Here is a 16417-nt window from a genome sequence, read left to right as displayed (position 1 = left end):
ACCCATGGGAAGGACCAATGATGTTCTTATTGTTGCAAATAAGAACTATGTACCCGTGGATTTCATTGTGTCTGACATAGATTGCAATCCTTCATGTCCCATTATTCTTGGTAGACCTTTCCTAAGGACTATTGGTGCTATCATCGATATGAAGGAAGGGAATATTAGATTTCAATTTCCTCTTAAGAAGGGCATGGAGCATTTTCCTAGAAAGAAAATAAGATTGCCTTATGAATCTATGATGAGACCTACTTATGGTTTGAGCACCAAAGATGACTATACGTGATTCCATCACCTTATGCCTAGCTAAGGGCGTTAAACAATAGCACTTGTTGGGAGGCAACCCAACGAATCTATCCTTTTTGTTTCTGTTTTGTGTTTTCCACACTTTCATAATTCTGTTATGATTGTGTTTTTTGTGTTTCTTTTGCGTTTGTGCCAAGTAAAACCGTTATGATTAGTCTTGGGGATGATCGTTTGGTCATGCTGGAAAAGACAGAAACTTTTTGCTCACGAAAAGAATTTTCATTTTTTTTTTCTGTGAGAGCTTTTGAGTTGATTTTTTTGCTTCTTATTGGTACGCAAATTATTCAGACTGTCGTAATTTGTCAGAATTTTTGAAGTACCAAAAGTATACAAAGTATACATATTGCTACAGACCGGTCTGCTATTAACAAATTCTGTTTTTGTTGAGTTGGTTGCTTATTTTGATGAAACTATGGATAGTATCGGGGGGTATTAGCCATGGAAGATTGAAAATACAGTAACCCAACATCAACATAAGAAGAATTTAAGTTTGCTACAGTACCTAAGGAAGTGGAGATTTGCTTTCTTATACTAATGGTATCACGAGTTTCTGTTTAAGTTTCGTGTTGTGAAGTTTTGAAGTTTTGGGTGAAGTTCTTATGGACAAAGAGATAAAGAGTGGCAAGAGATCAAGCTTGGGGATGCCCAAGGCACCCGAAGTTGATTCAAGGATTCCGAAAAAGCCTAAGCTTGGGGATGCCCCGGGAAGGCATCCCCTCTTTCGTCTTCAATCCATCGGTAATGTTACTTGGGGCTATATTTTTATTCACCACATGTTATGTGTTTTGCTTGGAGCGTATTGTATCGTAGGAGTCTTTTATTTTTGTTGTGTCACAATCTTCCTTGCTGCACACCTAGAGAGAGAGACATGCACTCACCGTGATTTTGTCGAGCTTCACTTATATCCTTTGGTTAGACAATTCAGCTCACATGTGTTTCACTTATATCTTTTGAGCTAGTTGATTTTGCTCTGTGTGTTTCACTTCTATCTCTTAGAGCACGGAAGCGTGTGGCGTGGTAGTTGATCTATGCTATGAAAGTAGTCTCAAAAGGGTAGTTATCCAAAGGGATATGAAAACTTCCACCTTCATGTGCATTTAGTAGTTAGAGAAGTTTGATTCATCTCAATTAGTTTTGAGTTGTGGTGGTTGTAATATTGAAGTTATACTAAGTAAGGTGTTGTGGATCTAGAAATACTTGTGTTGAAGTTAGTGATTCCCGTAGCATGCACGTATGGTGAACCGCTATGTGATGAAGTCTGAGCATGATTAGTTTATTGATTGTCATCCTTTGTGTGGCGGTCTGGATCGCGCGATGGTTTATACCTACCAACCCTTCCCCTAGGAGTATGCGTTGAATGCTTTGTTTCAATTACTACTAAAACTTTTGCAACAAGTATATGAGTTCTTCATGACTAATGTTGAGTCCATGGTTTAGATGCACTTTCACCTTCCACCATCATTATCTTCTTTAGTGTCGTGCAACTTTCGCCGGTGCATAAAACCCAGCATTAGCCTCCCTCCAAACAGCCACCATACCTACCGACTATGGTTTTTTCAAAGCCATTCCGAGATATATTGCCATGCAACTACCACCATGACATGTGCCACCACTTCTACATTGCCATTGCATGATCATAAGATAGCTAGCATGATGTTTCCATAGATGTCTATGCCATGCTAGATCATTGTCACGTTACACTACCGAAGGCATTTCATATAAAGTCATCATTGCTCTAAGTTTTGAGTTGTAAGTGTGATGATCATCATTGATGGAGCATTGTCCCATGTGAGGAATTAAAAGAGGCCAGCGAAGCCCATTTACAAAAAGAGGCCAAAGATGCCCACCAAAAAAAAAGAGGCCAAAGAGCCCACCAAAAAAATGAGAGAAAAAGAGAGAAGGGACGGTGCTACTATCTTTCCACACTTGTGCTTATTAAGCACCATGATCTTCATGATTGAGAGTCTCTCGTTTTGTCACCACCATATAGCTAGTGGGAATTTTTCATTATATAACTTGGCTTGTATATTCCAATGATGGGCTTCCTCAAAATTGCCTTAGGTCTTCGTGAGCAAGCAAGTTGGATGCACACCCACTAGTTTTCTTTAAGAGCTTTCACATACTCTTAGCTCTAGTGCATCATTTGTATGGCAATCCCTACTCATTCACATTGATATCTATTTATGGGCATCTCGATAGCTCATTGATATGCCTAGTCAATGTGACCATCTTCTCCTTGTTTGCCTTGCAACCTCCACCACACTCCATTCCACTTATAGTGCTAAAATCATGGCTCACACTCATGTATTGCGTGAGAGTTGAAAATGTTTGAGAAAGTAAAGGTGTGAAAACAATTACTTGGCCAATACCGAGGTTGTGCATGATTTAAATTCGTTGTGCAAGGATGATAGAGCATAGCCAGACTATATGATTTTGTAGGGATAACTTTCTTTTGGCCTTGTTATTTTGAAAGTTCATGATTACCTTGCTAGTTTGCTTGAAGTATTATTGTCTCCACGTCAATGGCAAACTATTGTTTTGAATCTAACGGATCTGAACATTCACGTCACATAAGAGGAGTTACAAAGGACATCTATGCTAGGTATCATGAAAGCATCAAAAATTCATTCTTTATCACTTCCCTACTCGAGGACGAGCAGGAGTTAAGCTTGGGGATGCTTGATACGTATCAAACGTATCTATAATTTTTGATGTTTCATGTTGTTATCTTGTCAACTTTGGATGTTTTATATACCTTTTATATCTTTTTTGGGACTAACTTATTAATCCAGTGCCAAGTGCGAGTTCCTGTTTTTTCTGTGTTTTTGACTCTTTTAGATCTGATTTTGGAACGAAGTCCAAATGGAATAAAATCCCCGAAATGAATTTTTCCAGAACAGAAGAAGATTGGGGGACTTGAGGGCCAAGGCAGGAGGCCCACACGGAGCCCACAAGCCCTGTGGCCGCGGCCAGGGGGGCCCGCGGCCACCAGGCTTGTGGCCTCCCTGGAGATCCCTTGCCCTATCTCTTTGGCCTATATATTCCCTAAAATCCAGAAAAAATGAGGGCGTCCACGAAACCACTTTTCCGCCACCGCAAGATTCCGTTTCCGCGAGATCTCATCTGGAGACCCTTCCCGGTGCCCTGCCGGAGGGGACTTTGGAGTTGGAGGGCTTCTACATCAACATCATTGCCTCTCCAATGACTCGTGAGTAGTCTACTTCAGACCTACGGGTTCGTAGTTAGTAGCTAGATGGCTTCTTCTCTCTCTTGGATCTTCAATACAAAGTTCTCCATGATCTTCATGGAGATCTATCCGATGTAATCCTCTTTGGCGGTGTGTTTGTTGAGATCCGATAAACTGTGGATTTGTGATCAGATTATCTATGAATTATATTAGAGTCTTTGCTGATTTCTTATATGCATGATTTGATATCCTTGTAAGTCTCTCCGAGTCTTGGGTTTTGTTTGGCCAACTAGATCTATGATTCTTGCAATGGGAGAAGTGCTTGGTTTTAGGTTCATACCGTGCGGTGACCTTTCCCAGTGACAGAAGGGGCAGCAAGGCACGCATCGTGTTGTTGCCATCAAGGGTAATAAGATGGGCTTTCATCATAGATTTGAGATTGTCCATCTACATCATGTCATCTTGCTTAAGGCGTTACTCTGTTCTTATGAACTCAATACACTAGATGCATGCTGGATAGCGGTCGACGTGTGGAGTAATAGTAGTAGATGCAGAAAGTATCGGTCTACTTGTTTTGGACGTGATGCCTATATGTATGATCATTGCCATAGATAACGTCATGACTTTGCGCGGTTCTATCAATTGCTCGACAGTAATTCGTTCACCCACCGTCTACTTGCTTTCATGAGAGAAGCTACTAGTGAACACTACGGCCCCGGGGTCTATTCACAACTATCGTCTCCACTTTTACTTTTACTTTGCTTTGTTTACTTTTTTGCTTTCAGTTCTCAATTTGCAAACAATCTATAAGGGATTGACAACCCCTTCATAGCGTTGGGTGCAAGCTCTTTGTGTTTGTGCAGGTACTTGTGACTTGAAGCGATCCTTCTACTGGATTGATACCTTGGTTCTCAAACTGAGGGAAATACTTACCGCCGCTGTGCTACATCACCCTTTCCTCTTCAAGGGAACACCAATGCAAGGCTCCAAGGCCGTGGGGGAATCATTTGCATATTTGCCAAGGAAATCCCTATAGGCGTAGCCAGCAGCACAAATTCATCTTCTTTTTGTGGTAGCTAATTGTGTGAACTTGTTATTTTTTGTTTGAAATGTGTACTTGTTATTTTTGTTTGAATTGTGTACTTGTTATTTTTGTTTAGAAAACCATTGCAAAGGCTGATTGGACAGACGCGCATAGTACTGTATTTTGTAACATCACTTGTGAGGAAGCTAGGGATGGGCACTATGTGAATGGTGTTTGGACAAGTAGAGTCTATAATAACATGAAGAAGAAAAAAAATCAGCGTGCTGGCTTCCTGCATAGTACCAAGCAATTCAAAAATTGCATAACTAGACTCAAGAGCTACTATACTGCTTGGGTGTGGTTGGGGCAGCAAACTGGTTGTGGCTGAACTCGAGATGGAGCTATGACCGCATCAAATGAGTGCTGGAAAATAATAATTAAGGTACATACATTATTCTGCAAATTACATCTGAATTGCTCACACTTGGTTACATTATTCAGCCTTGTCCTAATTACCTAACTACTGTTGCAGGAGAGACCACATGTCAGAAAATTCAAGGGTGGCAATCCTGAGTATTTGGATATGCTAATAGAGTTATTTCAAGGTGTGGCAGTTGATGGATCGTCAACTTATGTGCCCTTAGATGAAGATGAAGAAGAAGAATATGATGTTGCCGATGATGGAAATGAGCAGAGTCCAATGAGCACCATCAACAGGAAGAGGGGAAGCAACGACGGTGAACAGTCAGCTTCAAGCCCAGGAAAGAAATACAAGAGCCCAATGGTGAAACTAATGACAGGGCTCATCAATACAATGAATAGTGAGAACACTTCTGACATGATCACTGAATATGCAAACAAAAGGCAGGAAGCAAAGGACAAGGCAAGAGAGAAGAAATCAAACAACACTAAGGAATCCATTACTCATTGTCAATGTTGGCAGTTCAATGTGGTGTAGAAGAAACAAGTGTTGAGTACTTCATGGCAACTCAACTGTTTGCAGATGAGGCAAACAGAGTCATATTTGAGAACATTTCAAGTAATGCGGCTAGACTGACTTGGTTGAAGAGGTGGTGCATGATGAAGAAGTTGTACTAGTGTACTAGTTATCTCGATTGTCCTTTTTATAATATAACTATGTAATGGACCTGTGTTGTGTGACCTTGTTAAATAATCATTGCATGTTAATGTGTTTCATTTGCATGTACTAATGTTTTCAAGTTGAAGAGGTGGTGCATGATGAAGTTGTACTAATGTTTGCATGTTTCAGGATGATGACAGTGTTGATGGAATAAGCAGTGATGATGGGAGCAACAGTGATGATGAAGCACTGATGTTGTTCATGCACCAAAAAAGAAAGAGAAGAATGATGCAGATGGCCTGCATGATTGGTATGTACTACTTGGACTCTTACTGTAACAAAGGACCTAGAAGAGTACCAATAGAGTCTGGGCATGATTGGGTTATGACAACACTAGGCAACGAAACTGCCTGTTACAACATGTTTAGAATGCACAGACCGGTGTTTGAGAAATTGCATAGTGTGCTTGTTGATTCCTATGGTTTGAAGTCCACTAAAAAATGTCATCCGTTGAGTCTCTAGGCCTGTTTCTGTGGATAATAGGTTCCCCTCAATCTGTAAGATAAGCAGAAAACAGATTTGTTAGGTCATTGGAGACAATTGTAAGGAAGTTTGATAAGGTTCTGGCATGTCTGATCATGCTTGCAAAAGACATCATCAGGCCAATAGATCGTCAATTCAGAACTGTGCATTAAAAATTAAGATCTAGAAAGTATGCACCGTTTATGGATAATTGCATTGGTGCAATAGATGGGACACACATACAAGTTGTGGTACCAGTTGCCACTGCTGCCCAGCATAGGAATAGACATAAGGAGAAGAGTCAGAATGTGATGTGTGTGTGACTTTGATATGAGATTCACATTTGTCCTAGCTGGTTGGCCAGGATCAGTGCATGACATGAGGGTCTTCAATGATGCCCGATCCAGATTTGGTGACAAGTTTCCAAAAGCTCCACCTAATAAGTTCTATCTTGTGGACTCAGGATACCCAAATAAACCTGGTTATCTTGCACCATACAAGGGTTTAACCTATCATTTCCAGGAGTACCGTGATGGCACAATGCATAGAGGAAAAAAGTTACACTTCAATTTCACCCATTCTTCACTTAGAAATGTCATCGAGAGGTGTTTTGGAGTCCTGAAGAACAAGTGGAGGATTTTGTTTCACTTGCCTAGTTATCCACAACAGAAACAAAGCAAAATCATTGTGGCTTGCATTGCACTGCACAATTTTATCAGACAAAGTCAACTCACCGATATAGATTTTGACTTGTGTGATCAAGATGAAAATTATTTACCATTGTCTATGCCAACGACTACAACAAATGATTCAACAAATGAGATGGACAGTGCTGCTATGAATCAATTCAGAGCTTGGGTGGCTGATGGGCTGTGGTCCTTGAAACAACAATGATACGAACAAGTGTTCTTGGCTTATGTAATTTCTGTTATCTCGGTTGTTATGTACTCTCTTTTATTTTGGTTCTTATGAACAAGTGTTAATTCGTTTGTATGAACAAGTGTTATTTCGGTTGTCACTATTTTGTAATTCGTTTCTATGAACAAGGGTTATGTGAACAAGTGTTTTTTCGGTTGTCACTATTTTGTAATTCGTTTCTATGAACAAGGGTTATGTGAACAAGTGTTTTTTTTATTAGGGATAACATGGACTTATAAGTCCCTGTAAACAAATAGGTAAGGACTCGGAACTTATAAGTCCCTCTAAACAAATGGGTAGGGACTCGGGATTTATAAGTTGGGACTTAAAAAAGTACTATGACTTATGAAACAAACATGGCCTAAGTATCAGTCTGAATTTAACCATGTCTTAATTAAGAGACATACTTCCTCCGTCCGAAATATGAGACCTTTGAAAGATTTTATTATAATTACATACAGAATAAAATAAATGAATCTATAAAATACGTCTATATACATCCGTATGTAGTTCATAGTAGAATTTTTAAAAAGCCATATATTTAGAAACGGAAGAAGTACAATGTAAGAAAAGAAACTTTTATTTTCCTCGGATCTTAATGTAAGGTTTTAGGAATATGGCATCAACTAAGAGTCTGAGACATAACTAAATCTCGTTCGACTGAGATTTAGCAACACAGAATCAATAAAACTCTTTTTTTCCAAAAACAAAAGGGTTTGAAATAAGGAGTTTTTCTCAAGCGTCAACGTGTCCACGATTGGTTGTTCCAGAAGTTGATGAGACCCGGTCTGGTACGTGCGATTTCTCTCTGGCATATAATCGTGCGGACACGATGCCAATTGGCAAGATCCTTCCCTTGTGCACGCCATGACGATGCCGGCGGCCTCCACGTGGTCCTGGGCCGATCTCAACAGCGAGCTCGTCGTGTCCGTCGCCGCCACGGTGGCCGTCGACGGCTCGCCTCTCACTCTGAGAGACTACGAGAGCCTCCGTTGCGTCTGCGCCGCGTGGCGGTCCGCCCTCGAGCCGCCGTACCCCTGCCTGCTCTCCCTCGCCGACGGCGGCGCCTCCGTCTTCTCCCTCCCGACGCGACGCTCGCTGCGCCTCAACACGTTGTGCGAGGTGCTCAACCATAGCCTCCTGAGCCGCATCGACCGCTTCCGCTCCAAGCGCTCCCGCTACCAGGGCCGCGTCGTCGGCTCAGCCAACGGCTGCCTCGCCGTCGCCGTCGACCGTGGAATACTCGAGCACGGCCTGGACGGCGTCAACACCTGCGTCGGCTGGCGCCCGATTGGGATCCTTCTCCTCGACCCCCGCAGAGGCCGCGTGGTCGCCGAGCCCCCCCTTCCCCACGAGCGCGTGCGCAAGGTCGTGTTCACGACCGACGCCGGTCACGGCACCGTCGTGGCCGCGTGCGATCACGGCAGGATGGTCTATGTCTGCATCGGCAGCGGGTGGGGAAGGGGCATGAAGTGGACGTTCTCCGACAACACTGACGGCGACGCACTCGCCGACTTGGCCTTGGACGCCGGTGGCGAGAGGCTGTACTGCCTCGACTTGGGCGGGGCAGTGCGCGTGCTCCGCATCCCCCGGAACGGCCAGGACGCGCCGGCCGTAGCGGCGAGTGCGCCCCCGTTGACCCGCCTGTCGGCCGTCTTCCCGGCGCCATACGACGCCGCGTCAAGGCTGACGATAACCAAGCATCTCTTCTTCTGCCATGGCAGCCTGTACCAGATATGGCAGAAAACCGGCGCCGCCGCCGTCGAGTTGGGCTCTGGATCGACCACTATGTCCGCGGACGAGACCTTCGTCCTCAGATATGACCCGAAACGATGGCCGGCCTGGGAGGCGGTCAAGGAGCTAGGAGGCCGCTCCGTGTTCGTCGGACAGAACAGCAGCCCGGTGGTGGTGCGAGCCGCCGGCGTCGGTGCCATGCCGCGGGTGCGAGCCGACTGCGTGTACTGGATCAACTGCCTGGGCATCCCGATGGTGTGCGACGTGGCCACCGGCAGTGCCTCCGAGCCCTGCGTCACCTCCTGCAGTGGAGTTTGCCGTGGTGACTGCTGGTACTTCGGCGACGAAAACACGGCGATCGAGCATTGACCGCGGCTAAACGTTCAGTCCACGCCAATACGTACATATAGATGATCGTGGGAGAGGAGAGGGTTCGAGAAGCATTTCCAGTCAAGCCTCATAGGAGTATTTTGACAGCCTTTTTATAGGTTTTGTATCAATAGACTTTAAACTAATAATATCTTTAAAAATCCGAAAACTCTTTTTTCATTGGGTTTGTATTTTTTTGTCTATATTCCCCCCACACCATATTGCTTATTCCCATAGTGGCATGCTCTCTACACATACTTACTCCCTTCGTTACTACTCCCTCCGTTCTTAAATATAAGTCTTTAAAAGGTTTCATTAGTGAACTACATACGGATGTATATAGACATACTTTAGAGTATAGATTCACTCATTTTATTCCGTATGTAGTCCCCTAGTGAAATATCTTAAAAGACTTATATTTAAGAACGAATGGAGTACTTACTAAATATAACTCTTTTTAAAGGTTTTATTAGAGGATTAAATACGGATGCATATAGACATACTTTAAAGTGTTGATTCATTCATTTTACTTCGTATGTACATCTTTAGTGAATTTTTTTAAAAGACTTATATTTAGAAACGAAGGAAGTAGCTGTTTTTCTACATGAAAATCCAGTACTCATGTGTGTGTGCGTGTGTTTGTCAGGAGAACGTGAGTTAGTTTTTTTTTTTGTGCATTTTTTGCTACATGAAAAATCAGCAGCGGTGTGTGTGTTTGTGAGGAGACCGGGACAATCTGCGTGTGTGTCCGTATGCCACAAAGGTACGTGGATCCAATTTTCTTGTAACGCCGTTTCATCGAGCGCAAAGGCAGGGGGTAGGAGGGATTTAGGAGATTTTTCGCAGAGCAAATATGATCATCATATAGGGAGCCAGGGGTAAGGGGGTGTGTCTCCACATGGACTGCCCACAGAGCAAATACGAGTTGTCTCATCTGGCTCCCATGGATGGGGGAAAGCGAGCATATATATCCCTCCCGAGGAGAAGGGGAGATCGAGTGACTCATCTTGTTTGCAATTCTTTTGCCCCCATTTGACATCGAATTTTAGGGCAGGGGGCATTGCCCCCCCCCCCATGGTGTATTTTGCGAATGAAACTGATGGGGTGATGAGCATCTTTTGTAGTGTTGCGCTCGTATTTATGTAATGGATGGCGTAAAAATGTGTATTAGTCGATTACTTACCAGTGGGCAGTGCCGATAAGAATGAGTTGCACAAAAATATCTCTATAGAGAGTAGAAGTGAGAATGCCAATCATCCCAAAAATGTCATGGCCAACAAAAATACACCGGGGGATATGACAATGTTGAAGTATACAAACGATGTCTTCGAAAATGCCCCTTAACTCTTTCATATATATCCTTATTAGCATAATAGTAATAGTAATCCCTACTAACCTTGCTTGAGAAGGCAAGTTCATATGTAAGAACATCATTGTTATGAAACAACGGATCTTTTCTTAGAATGGCAAGTGTACTTTTCCGTACAGATCGATCACTTCTACAAAAATCAGTCACAACCGAATCCGTGGGACATAACTAACATGTGAAATCCCCTGGGTGTATTTCCCGTTAAGTGGTCTTATGAGTTCAGGTCTATACTAATTAACCATGGCATGTCTTGGTTAAACTAGGATCATGATGCTTATGTTACCCCCCCCCCCCCCCCCCCGCCACCAAATAGTATCTCCAACAATTATTTCTACTGTAGTACCTGAATCTTTTAATAATACTTTATTTTGAATTTTCCCATTGTTTTATATTTGTGTACTAAAAAGTGAAATAAAACATTATTTTTTAAATTCTAAACATATTTTAAAGCATGAACATTATTTGAAAATGCAAAATTATCAAAATCACAAAAACTTGGCATGGTGCCTTGGAATGGTGATACTAGGCCCTAGAAAGAATTTGGTCCATTTGAACGATGTCGAAAAAAGATACTCTTAGATGGATCCTTCCGTCCAACGCGAACACCCTACCCAATCTTTTTTTCATTTGAATTTGTGAACATTTTCTTAAATTCGCAAACTTTGTCTTCAAATTGGTGTAATATTTTCAGTATCCGGGAACTCTTTTCAACTTTTACAAACTTTTAATTGAAGCCCCTCTTTTTTTCAAATTTATAAATATTATTTTTAAAAAATTATGATTTTTTTAAAATTGGCGAATGCATGGGCCGGCCCAACAGGCACTCAACGGAAATGATGCTCACGCTCGGTTGTGCAAGGCCTAAGCGTATTTTCCCCTATTCTATTTCCATTTTTTAATTTTTGCACTTTATTATTAATTTTTACCTTTTTGCACTTTATTATTATTTCTTCAAAAATATTTAAAAAAATTCCAAAACTTAGGGAATATCAAAAAATGTTATTGTTTTCATATAGTTTATACAAATTATGAAAATGTTCTGGAATTTCAAAATTGTTCCATTTTTTATTTATTTCAAAAATCTAATAAATTTTTGCCTTTTAAAAATGTTGATAAATCTTCAAAAAAAAGTATGTGGTTTGCAATTTGTGTACAACATCAATATTTGGAAATTTTCTACCAGTTTTGTGAAAAGTGTTCATGTTTATAAAATTTTCATACACAGTTTGGTATTCAAAAATTGTTGAAAAAAAATCAAGAAATAATGCAAGTATAAGAAATTATACGTGTTGATTGATAATGCCATAAATTGCAAATAACAAAAGCCTTGTCCGACAGCCTACCCAAACCATCACCTTTGAACATGACTAGAGGTTGGGGCGCCACGTGGTGGCACCGAGGGCCTGTGCGCTCCTAGCTTGGTTATGCACATGATTCGATTATTGTGTTATTCATGTGAACATTGGCTTATTGATAGATTAAACATGTTATTATTTCTTTATGCAATCACCAGCAAGTAAATTAGGGAAAGAAATGGCGCAAAAGAATTTGCTTTCATTTTGCTTCATTAATACACAACCAGGTTGAGAGATTTACAATCAGAATTTGAAGAACCTATGATACAAATCATAAATATATGTAAAAGCCCTTGCTTGGTCTCCTTTAACATCTCGGCAAGCAACACAAACGCCTCGTATAGGCTTCCACACAACTGACAGCAATCGACGCTTCCTCCGCATTCATAAAAAAACATGTATTAATGCATCCACGTTGCTCTAAAATTTTATCATACTTCTCGACAAAACTATATTTGACTGATGGGAATCAACTTGATCGTATTACAGTATCAGCTAGCAGTTGAGAACATTCATATTCGTCTCATCGTTGGTCGGTATCATTGATCGGAGCTCTCCCGCGTCCATCCCCGCATGGCCTGCCCAGGAGCCAATCCTAGCTGCTGGCGAACCTCCACAACCTGCCAACCCTCCTCTTCCTGCCACAGTCGGAGGGCGGCGGCGACACTATTTTACAACTCCATCTATTATCTATATTCAAAGGTGACCCTAAGTGAATATGAGAGAACAAATTGAGTTCTGGTTACCTTGCCATTGCAACTGCAAGTGTCTTGCAGTACACAATAAGAAAGTATCCTCGTGTTCTTGAAATTTAAATCTTTTGCAGAATTTTTTACCTCTCATCAATCCATCATTGAACACATATATCCACTACTGCCCATAACTGGTTGGAAAACCTGATAACTGCGTAGAGTAAAGAGCACCTGCCCGCAATGTTTGTTTGTTCCAAGACACACATGCAAAATTAAGAGATATCATGCTATGGTCTAGGGATGACTCTGGTTCCTAAAGTGAAGAAGAACGAAACAATAAGCCGAAGAGCAAACCTTACCTGGATCACCTTGCTGCCATCTTCCATAGTAAAAAGAATAGGAAATTGCTAACTTAAATCGCACCTATTAGAGAACAACCTGAAAGAACAATAAGTGCCTTATAAAAAATATCTATGGAGAGCTCCACCTGCAATGAAACCACTGCCATCTTTATGCATTTTATAATTTATCAGTGCAATTTAGCAACTGGGCCTCATAAAAAAAGTTGCAAAAAGCAGTGGCTGGCCTTTCATCAAACATCTTCTATAGTCTTTGTCATGGCCGCCACACCTCAGGGCCGGCAGATCCCCTCTGACGGAGAGAGTAAGAGAGAGACTTAGAGAGAGGGGAGAGAGAAAATAGAGACGGGGAGGGCACCTTGTCCATGACTGCACCACCAGGGCCTGAGCATCTTATCCATGGCCTCCTCAACGGGAAACGGAGCTTTGGGCGTGCCGGATCTGAGCCTGCGTCGGATCCCAGCCAGCTGCTCGATCTGGTGCCAGGGAGAGGGGAGGAGGTCGCGGATGGTAAGAAGGTAAGGGGAGGAGAGAAGGGGTGGGAGCGTCAGCCGTTGGGGAGGGCGTGGGCGGCGGTGGCGGTGGCTACGGCGAGGACATCGGTGGCGGCGGCGGTAGACGAGGGAAAGGTAGAGGGAGAGGAATCGGGGGATGGGGACCCAGGGCTGGGCCGCTGGCCAATCGACAAAGCAAGCTTTTTTGTTTGGTCGTTAATCTGACGTGGATAGCGCGAGAGGGCGCCCCTCATGCTTAGCTTATTGTTTTGGATGTGCTTCTTGACATGCATGAAATGACTTTAATTGTTGGTGAGCGTGTGGGCATGATCATGACAAGCCTCCATGCAAGATTTGAAAAAAATCAGGCGCCGAACGCACGTTAATTACGTCACTTTTGGCTAGTGTTTTTGAGTTTTTTCACCGGCAAACCCCTATAAAATGTAACAACTCAATGAAATTAACCATGGTTGCTTGCCATTGTGATGCTACCGTGTGGGAAAAAATCGTGTCCATTTTATTGACGTGAAAAAAGAATGTGTCCATTTTTTTTATGCTACAGAGTATATCAACTTACATCTAGATTGTGTCTTAGAAGTGGAGTATTTTGCTCATCCTACTAGGCTAGCTACAAGTGTACACATTGGAGGAGGGATATCATCTCATTATTAAGGAAGCAAGCAAAAGAACATTCCATGTATCAGGTAACCCTGGCAGGCACCAGTGGCTGCAGTCAGCATACATGATCGGCTGCTGCCGTTGCTCCAACGACAGAGGCTTCCCATCCCTGTTGATCGAGTACACCGAAGGATGCGCGTCGACCCTGAGCTCGGAGAGACGCGTGATGTTGAGGTACGTGGCGGGCGTCCTCATGCTCCGTATGCTCCTCTCGACGATGGATACCATGCTTTTCGGGAACCATGGGACGATTGCTCCGTCTGCGGCGATGGGAGCCGTCTGATTGTAGCACCAGTTCGCACTGCATACATTGTACGCCAGAGTTTTATGTTTTGTCAGGCTCGCTCAGTTAGTTTGGCAGGAAGAAAGAAATGTAGGTTGGTACGTACCCCTTGTGTTGAGGTGAGATGCTTCGGAAGAAGACCCTGGTTTTTGTCTGTTTTACGTTCTGATCCACCCATCTCGCCCATGTCCTCAGCGCTCTGCTGAAGGCCTCCTCTCCTTCCATCTTGACGAGCATCCCGTTTCTCTCCAGGTGATCCCAGCTGCAGTCAGACAAGTAATCAGCTTGCCGGCCGTTGGAAAAAGATGTAGTTAATGACACAGGATGGAGATGGACTTACGCCCTGAGCTTGCCGGTGTGCGTCCACCAATGGCCGGTGTTGAAGACGAGGACGTCGGCCCCGATCACCCGCTGAAGCATGGCTGGGAGCTGGTCGAGCTTGAGCGCCTTGGTCCGGTCTTGCTTGGTCTCGAGCTGCACCAGGAACGGGCTCCACAAGAACTCCACCGAGCAATTGAAATCCTGCAACATTTATTTTCCCCAAGATGTTAATTGTAGCAACGATGCTATTTTTAGTTCAAATCGTTTGTCAAGTAGGTAAGTATTTACCATGGCGCGGAAGATCTTGTACTCGGAGCTGATGTCGTGGACGCGCGCCCGGGAGCGGTCGGGCAGCGCCGTGTAGAGGATGCAGGCCAGCGACTCCCACATGTTCCTGTTGAGCGAGTCGCCGACGAACACGAGCCGCCTGTTCCGGCACTGCTCCAGCGCCGTGGAGCCGTCGAGCCTCGTGGCGCCGGCGCATCCCCTCGGCTGCCACCGCCACTGCTCGTAGCCGGAGTCAGGGCGGCCGTTCCTCCGGCAGGTGACCTGGTCGCTGAGGAACGGGCACTCCGCCGCCTCGTACAGCGGGTACCTCGCCGGGTCGCGCACCCAGCTCCCGTCGAACACGTCGCATTTTCCACTTCCCTCCCCGTCGCCGTCCGTTGCCGGCGCGGGGGCGGGCGCTGACGCTGCAAGCTCCTCGTCTTGCTCCTCCTGCTCCTCGCTGGCAAGGTCTCCGGGGCCGGCGTCCGGCGCTGGCGCCGTGGAGTCGTCGTGGTCATGGTAGGCAGTAGCGGCAGGAGGAGGAGGACGGGGAGCGGGGGGCTGCTGCAGCCTGGAGAAGTGCTCCCACTCCCACGGCGGCGGCGGCGGGAAGAAGAAGGGGCGGGAGCCTAGGAGGAGGCCCGCGGAGAAGAGGCAGATGCAGAGGAGGGAGCAGAGCGCCCATCTCCGGGCCGTGGACGTGGCGAGGGAATCCATTGCTGTCAGTGGAGGCATGCAGCGCGCGCGTTCCGGAGCTCGATGGAGCTGGTAATGGCGAACGTCTATAGGAAGGCAATCGACCCAGTACGTTGCCGTTGGTCAGACTCGCGAGGAATGCGTGGCGCGAGGTAGAGGGGTTTTGGTTGGGCCTATGGCTATGGGAAGTCAATGCAACCAACCCCGTTGGTCAGACCAAACGAGGAATGCGTGCGTGGCGCGATCGAGGTAGAGTCGTTATGGTTGGGTTCGTGCGTTAACGTTGTCTTGGTGAGGATGCATGGGTTGGAGGGGGGAATCCATCCATGCATATGCATCTACTCCCTCCGTTTGTAAATACCACTCCCTCCGTTCCTAAATACAGTATAAGTCTTTTAAGCGATTTTACTATATGTTTACATACGGAGCAAAATGATTGAATGTACACTCTAAAGTATGTCTATATACATCCGTATGTAGTCTATTAGTGAAATCTATAGAAAGAATTTTATTTAGGAACAGAGGGAGTATTGTATAAGTCATTTTAGATGTTTCACTACAAGATTACATACATACGAATGTATATAAATATATTTTAGAACGTAGATTCATTCATTTTGTCCCGTATGTAGTTTCCTAGTAAAATATCTAAAAAAGTCTTATATTTAGGAACGGAGGGAGTATACTGGAGAAAGTAGTAACCGGTAATTAAGCAGCGAGCGAGCGATCGGATCGATCCTGGATGGACAGCAGATGCGAGGG

The 16417-nt window shown here is 44.2% G+C and overlaps 1 protein-coding gene and 1 long non-coding RNA gene across 2 annotated transcripts; both read right to left on the bottom strand.

The window, feature by feature from the left end:
- Window positions 1-12171: 12171 nt before the first annotated feature.
- On the bottom strand, window positions 12172-13107 carry LOC123429349. Its single transcript, XR_006622650.1, has 2 exons — window positions 12702-13107; window positions 12172-12573 (listed from the first exon to the last, which is right to left on the bottom strand). It is a non-coding gene; the product is annotated as an uncharacterized LOC123429349 (long non-coding RNA).
- A 955-nt stretch (window positions 13108-14062) lies between these two features.
- On the bottom strand, window positions 14063-15932 carry LOC123429348 (protein trichome birefringence-like). Its single transcript, XM_045113393.1, has 4 exons — window positions 14981-15932; window positions 14712-14893; window positions 14478-14633; window positions 14063-14389 (listed from the first exon to the last, which is right to left on the bottom strand). The coding sequence occupies exons 1-4, from the start codon at window positions 15692-15694 to the stop codon at window positions 14068-14070; spliced, it is 1374 nt and encodes a 457-aa protein (XP_044969328.1). The 5' UTR covers window positions 15695-15932; the 3' UTR covers window positions 14063-14067.
- Between the last annotated feature and the right edge of the window lie 485 nt (window positions 15933-16417).

This window comes from Hordeum vulgare, chromosome 2H, assembly GCF_904849725.1.
Source record: "Hordeum vulgare subsp. vulgare chromosome 2H, MorexV3_pseudomolecules_assembly, whole genome shotgun sequence".
In the NCBI taxonomy this organism is placed as follows: domain Eukaryota; kingdom Viridiplantae; phylum Streptophyta; class Magnoliopsida; order Poales; family Poaceae; genus Hordeum; species Hordeum vulgare.
This window is presented reverse-complemented; position numbering and strand designations above follow the sequence as displayed.

Excerpts from the sequence above, each read along its gene's own strand:
- LOC123429348 (XM_045113393.1), bottom strand. The coding sequence starts at position 15,694 with ATGCCTCCACTGACAGCAATGGATTCCCTCGCCACGTCCACGGCCCGG. Across the intron at positions 14,894-14,980 it reads ACAAGATCTTCCGCGCCATG|GATTTCAATTGCTCGGTGGA; the intron begins GTAAATACTTAC and ends TAAATGTTGCAG. Across the intron at positions 14,390-14,477 it reads ATCTCACCTCAACACAAGGG|TGCGAACTGGTGCTACAATC; the intron begins GTACGTACCAAC and ends CAATGTATGCAG.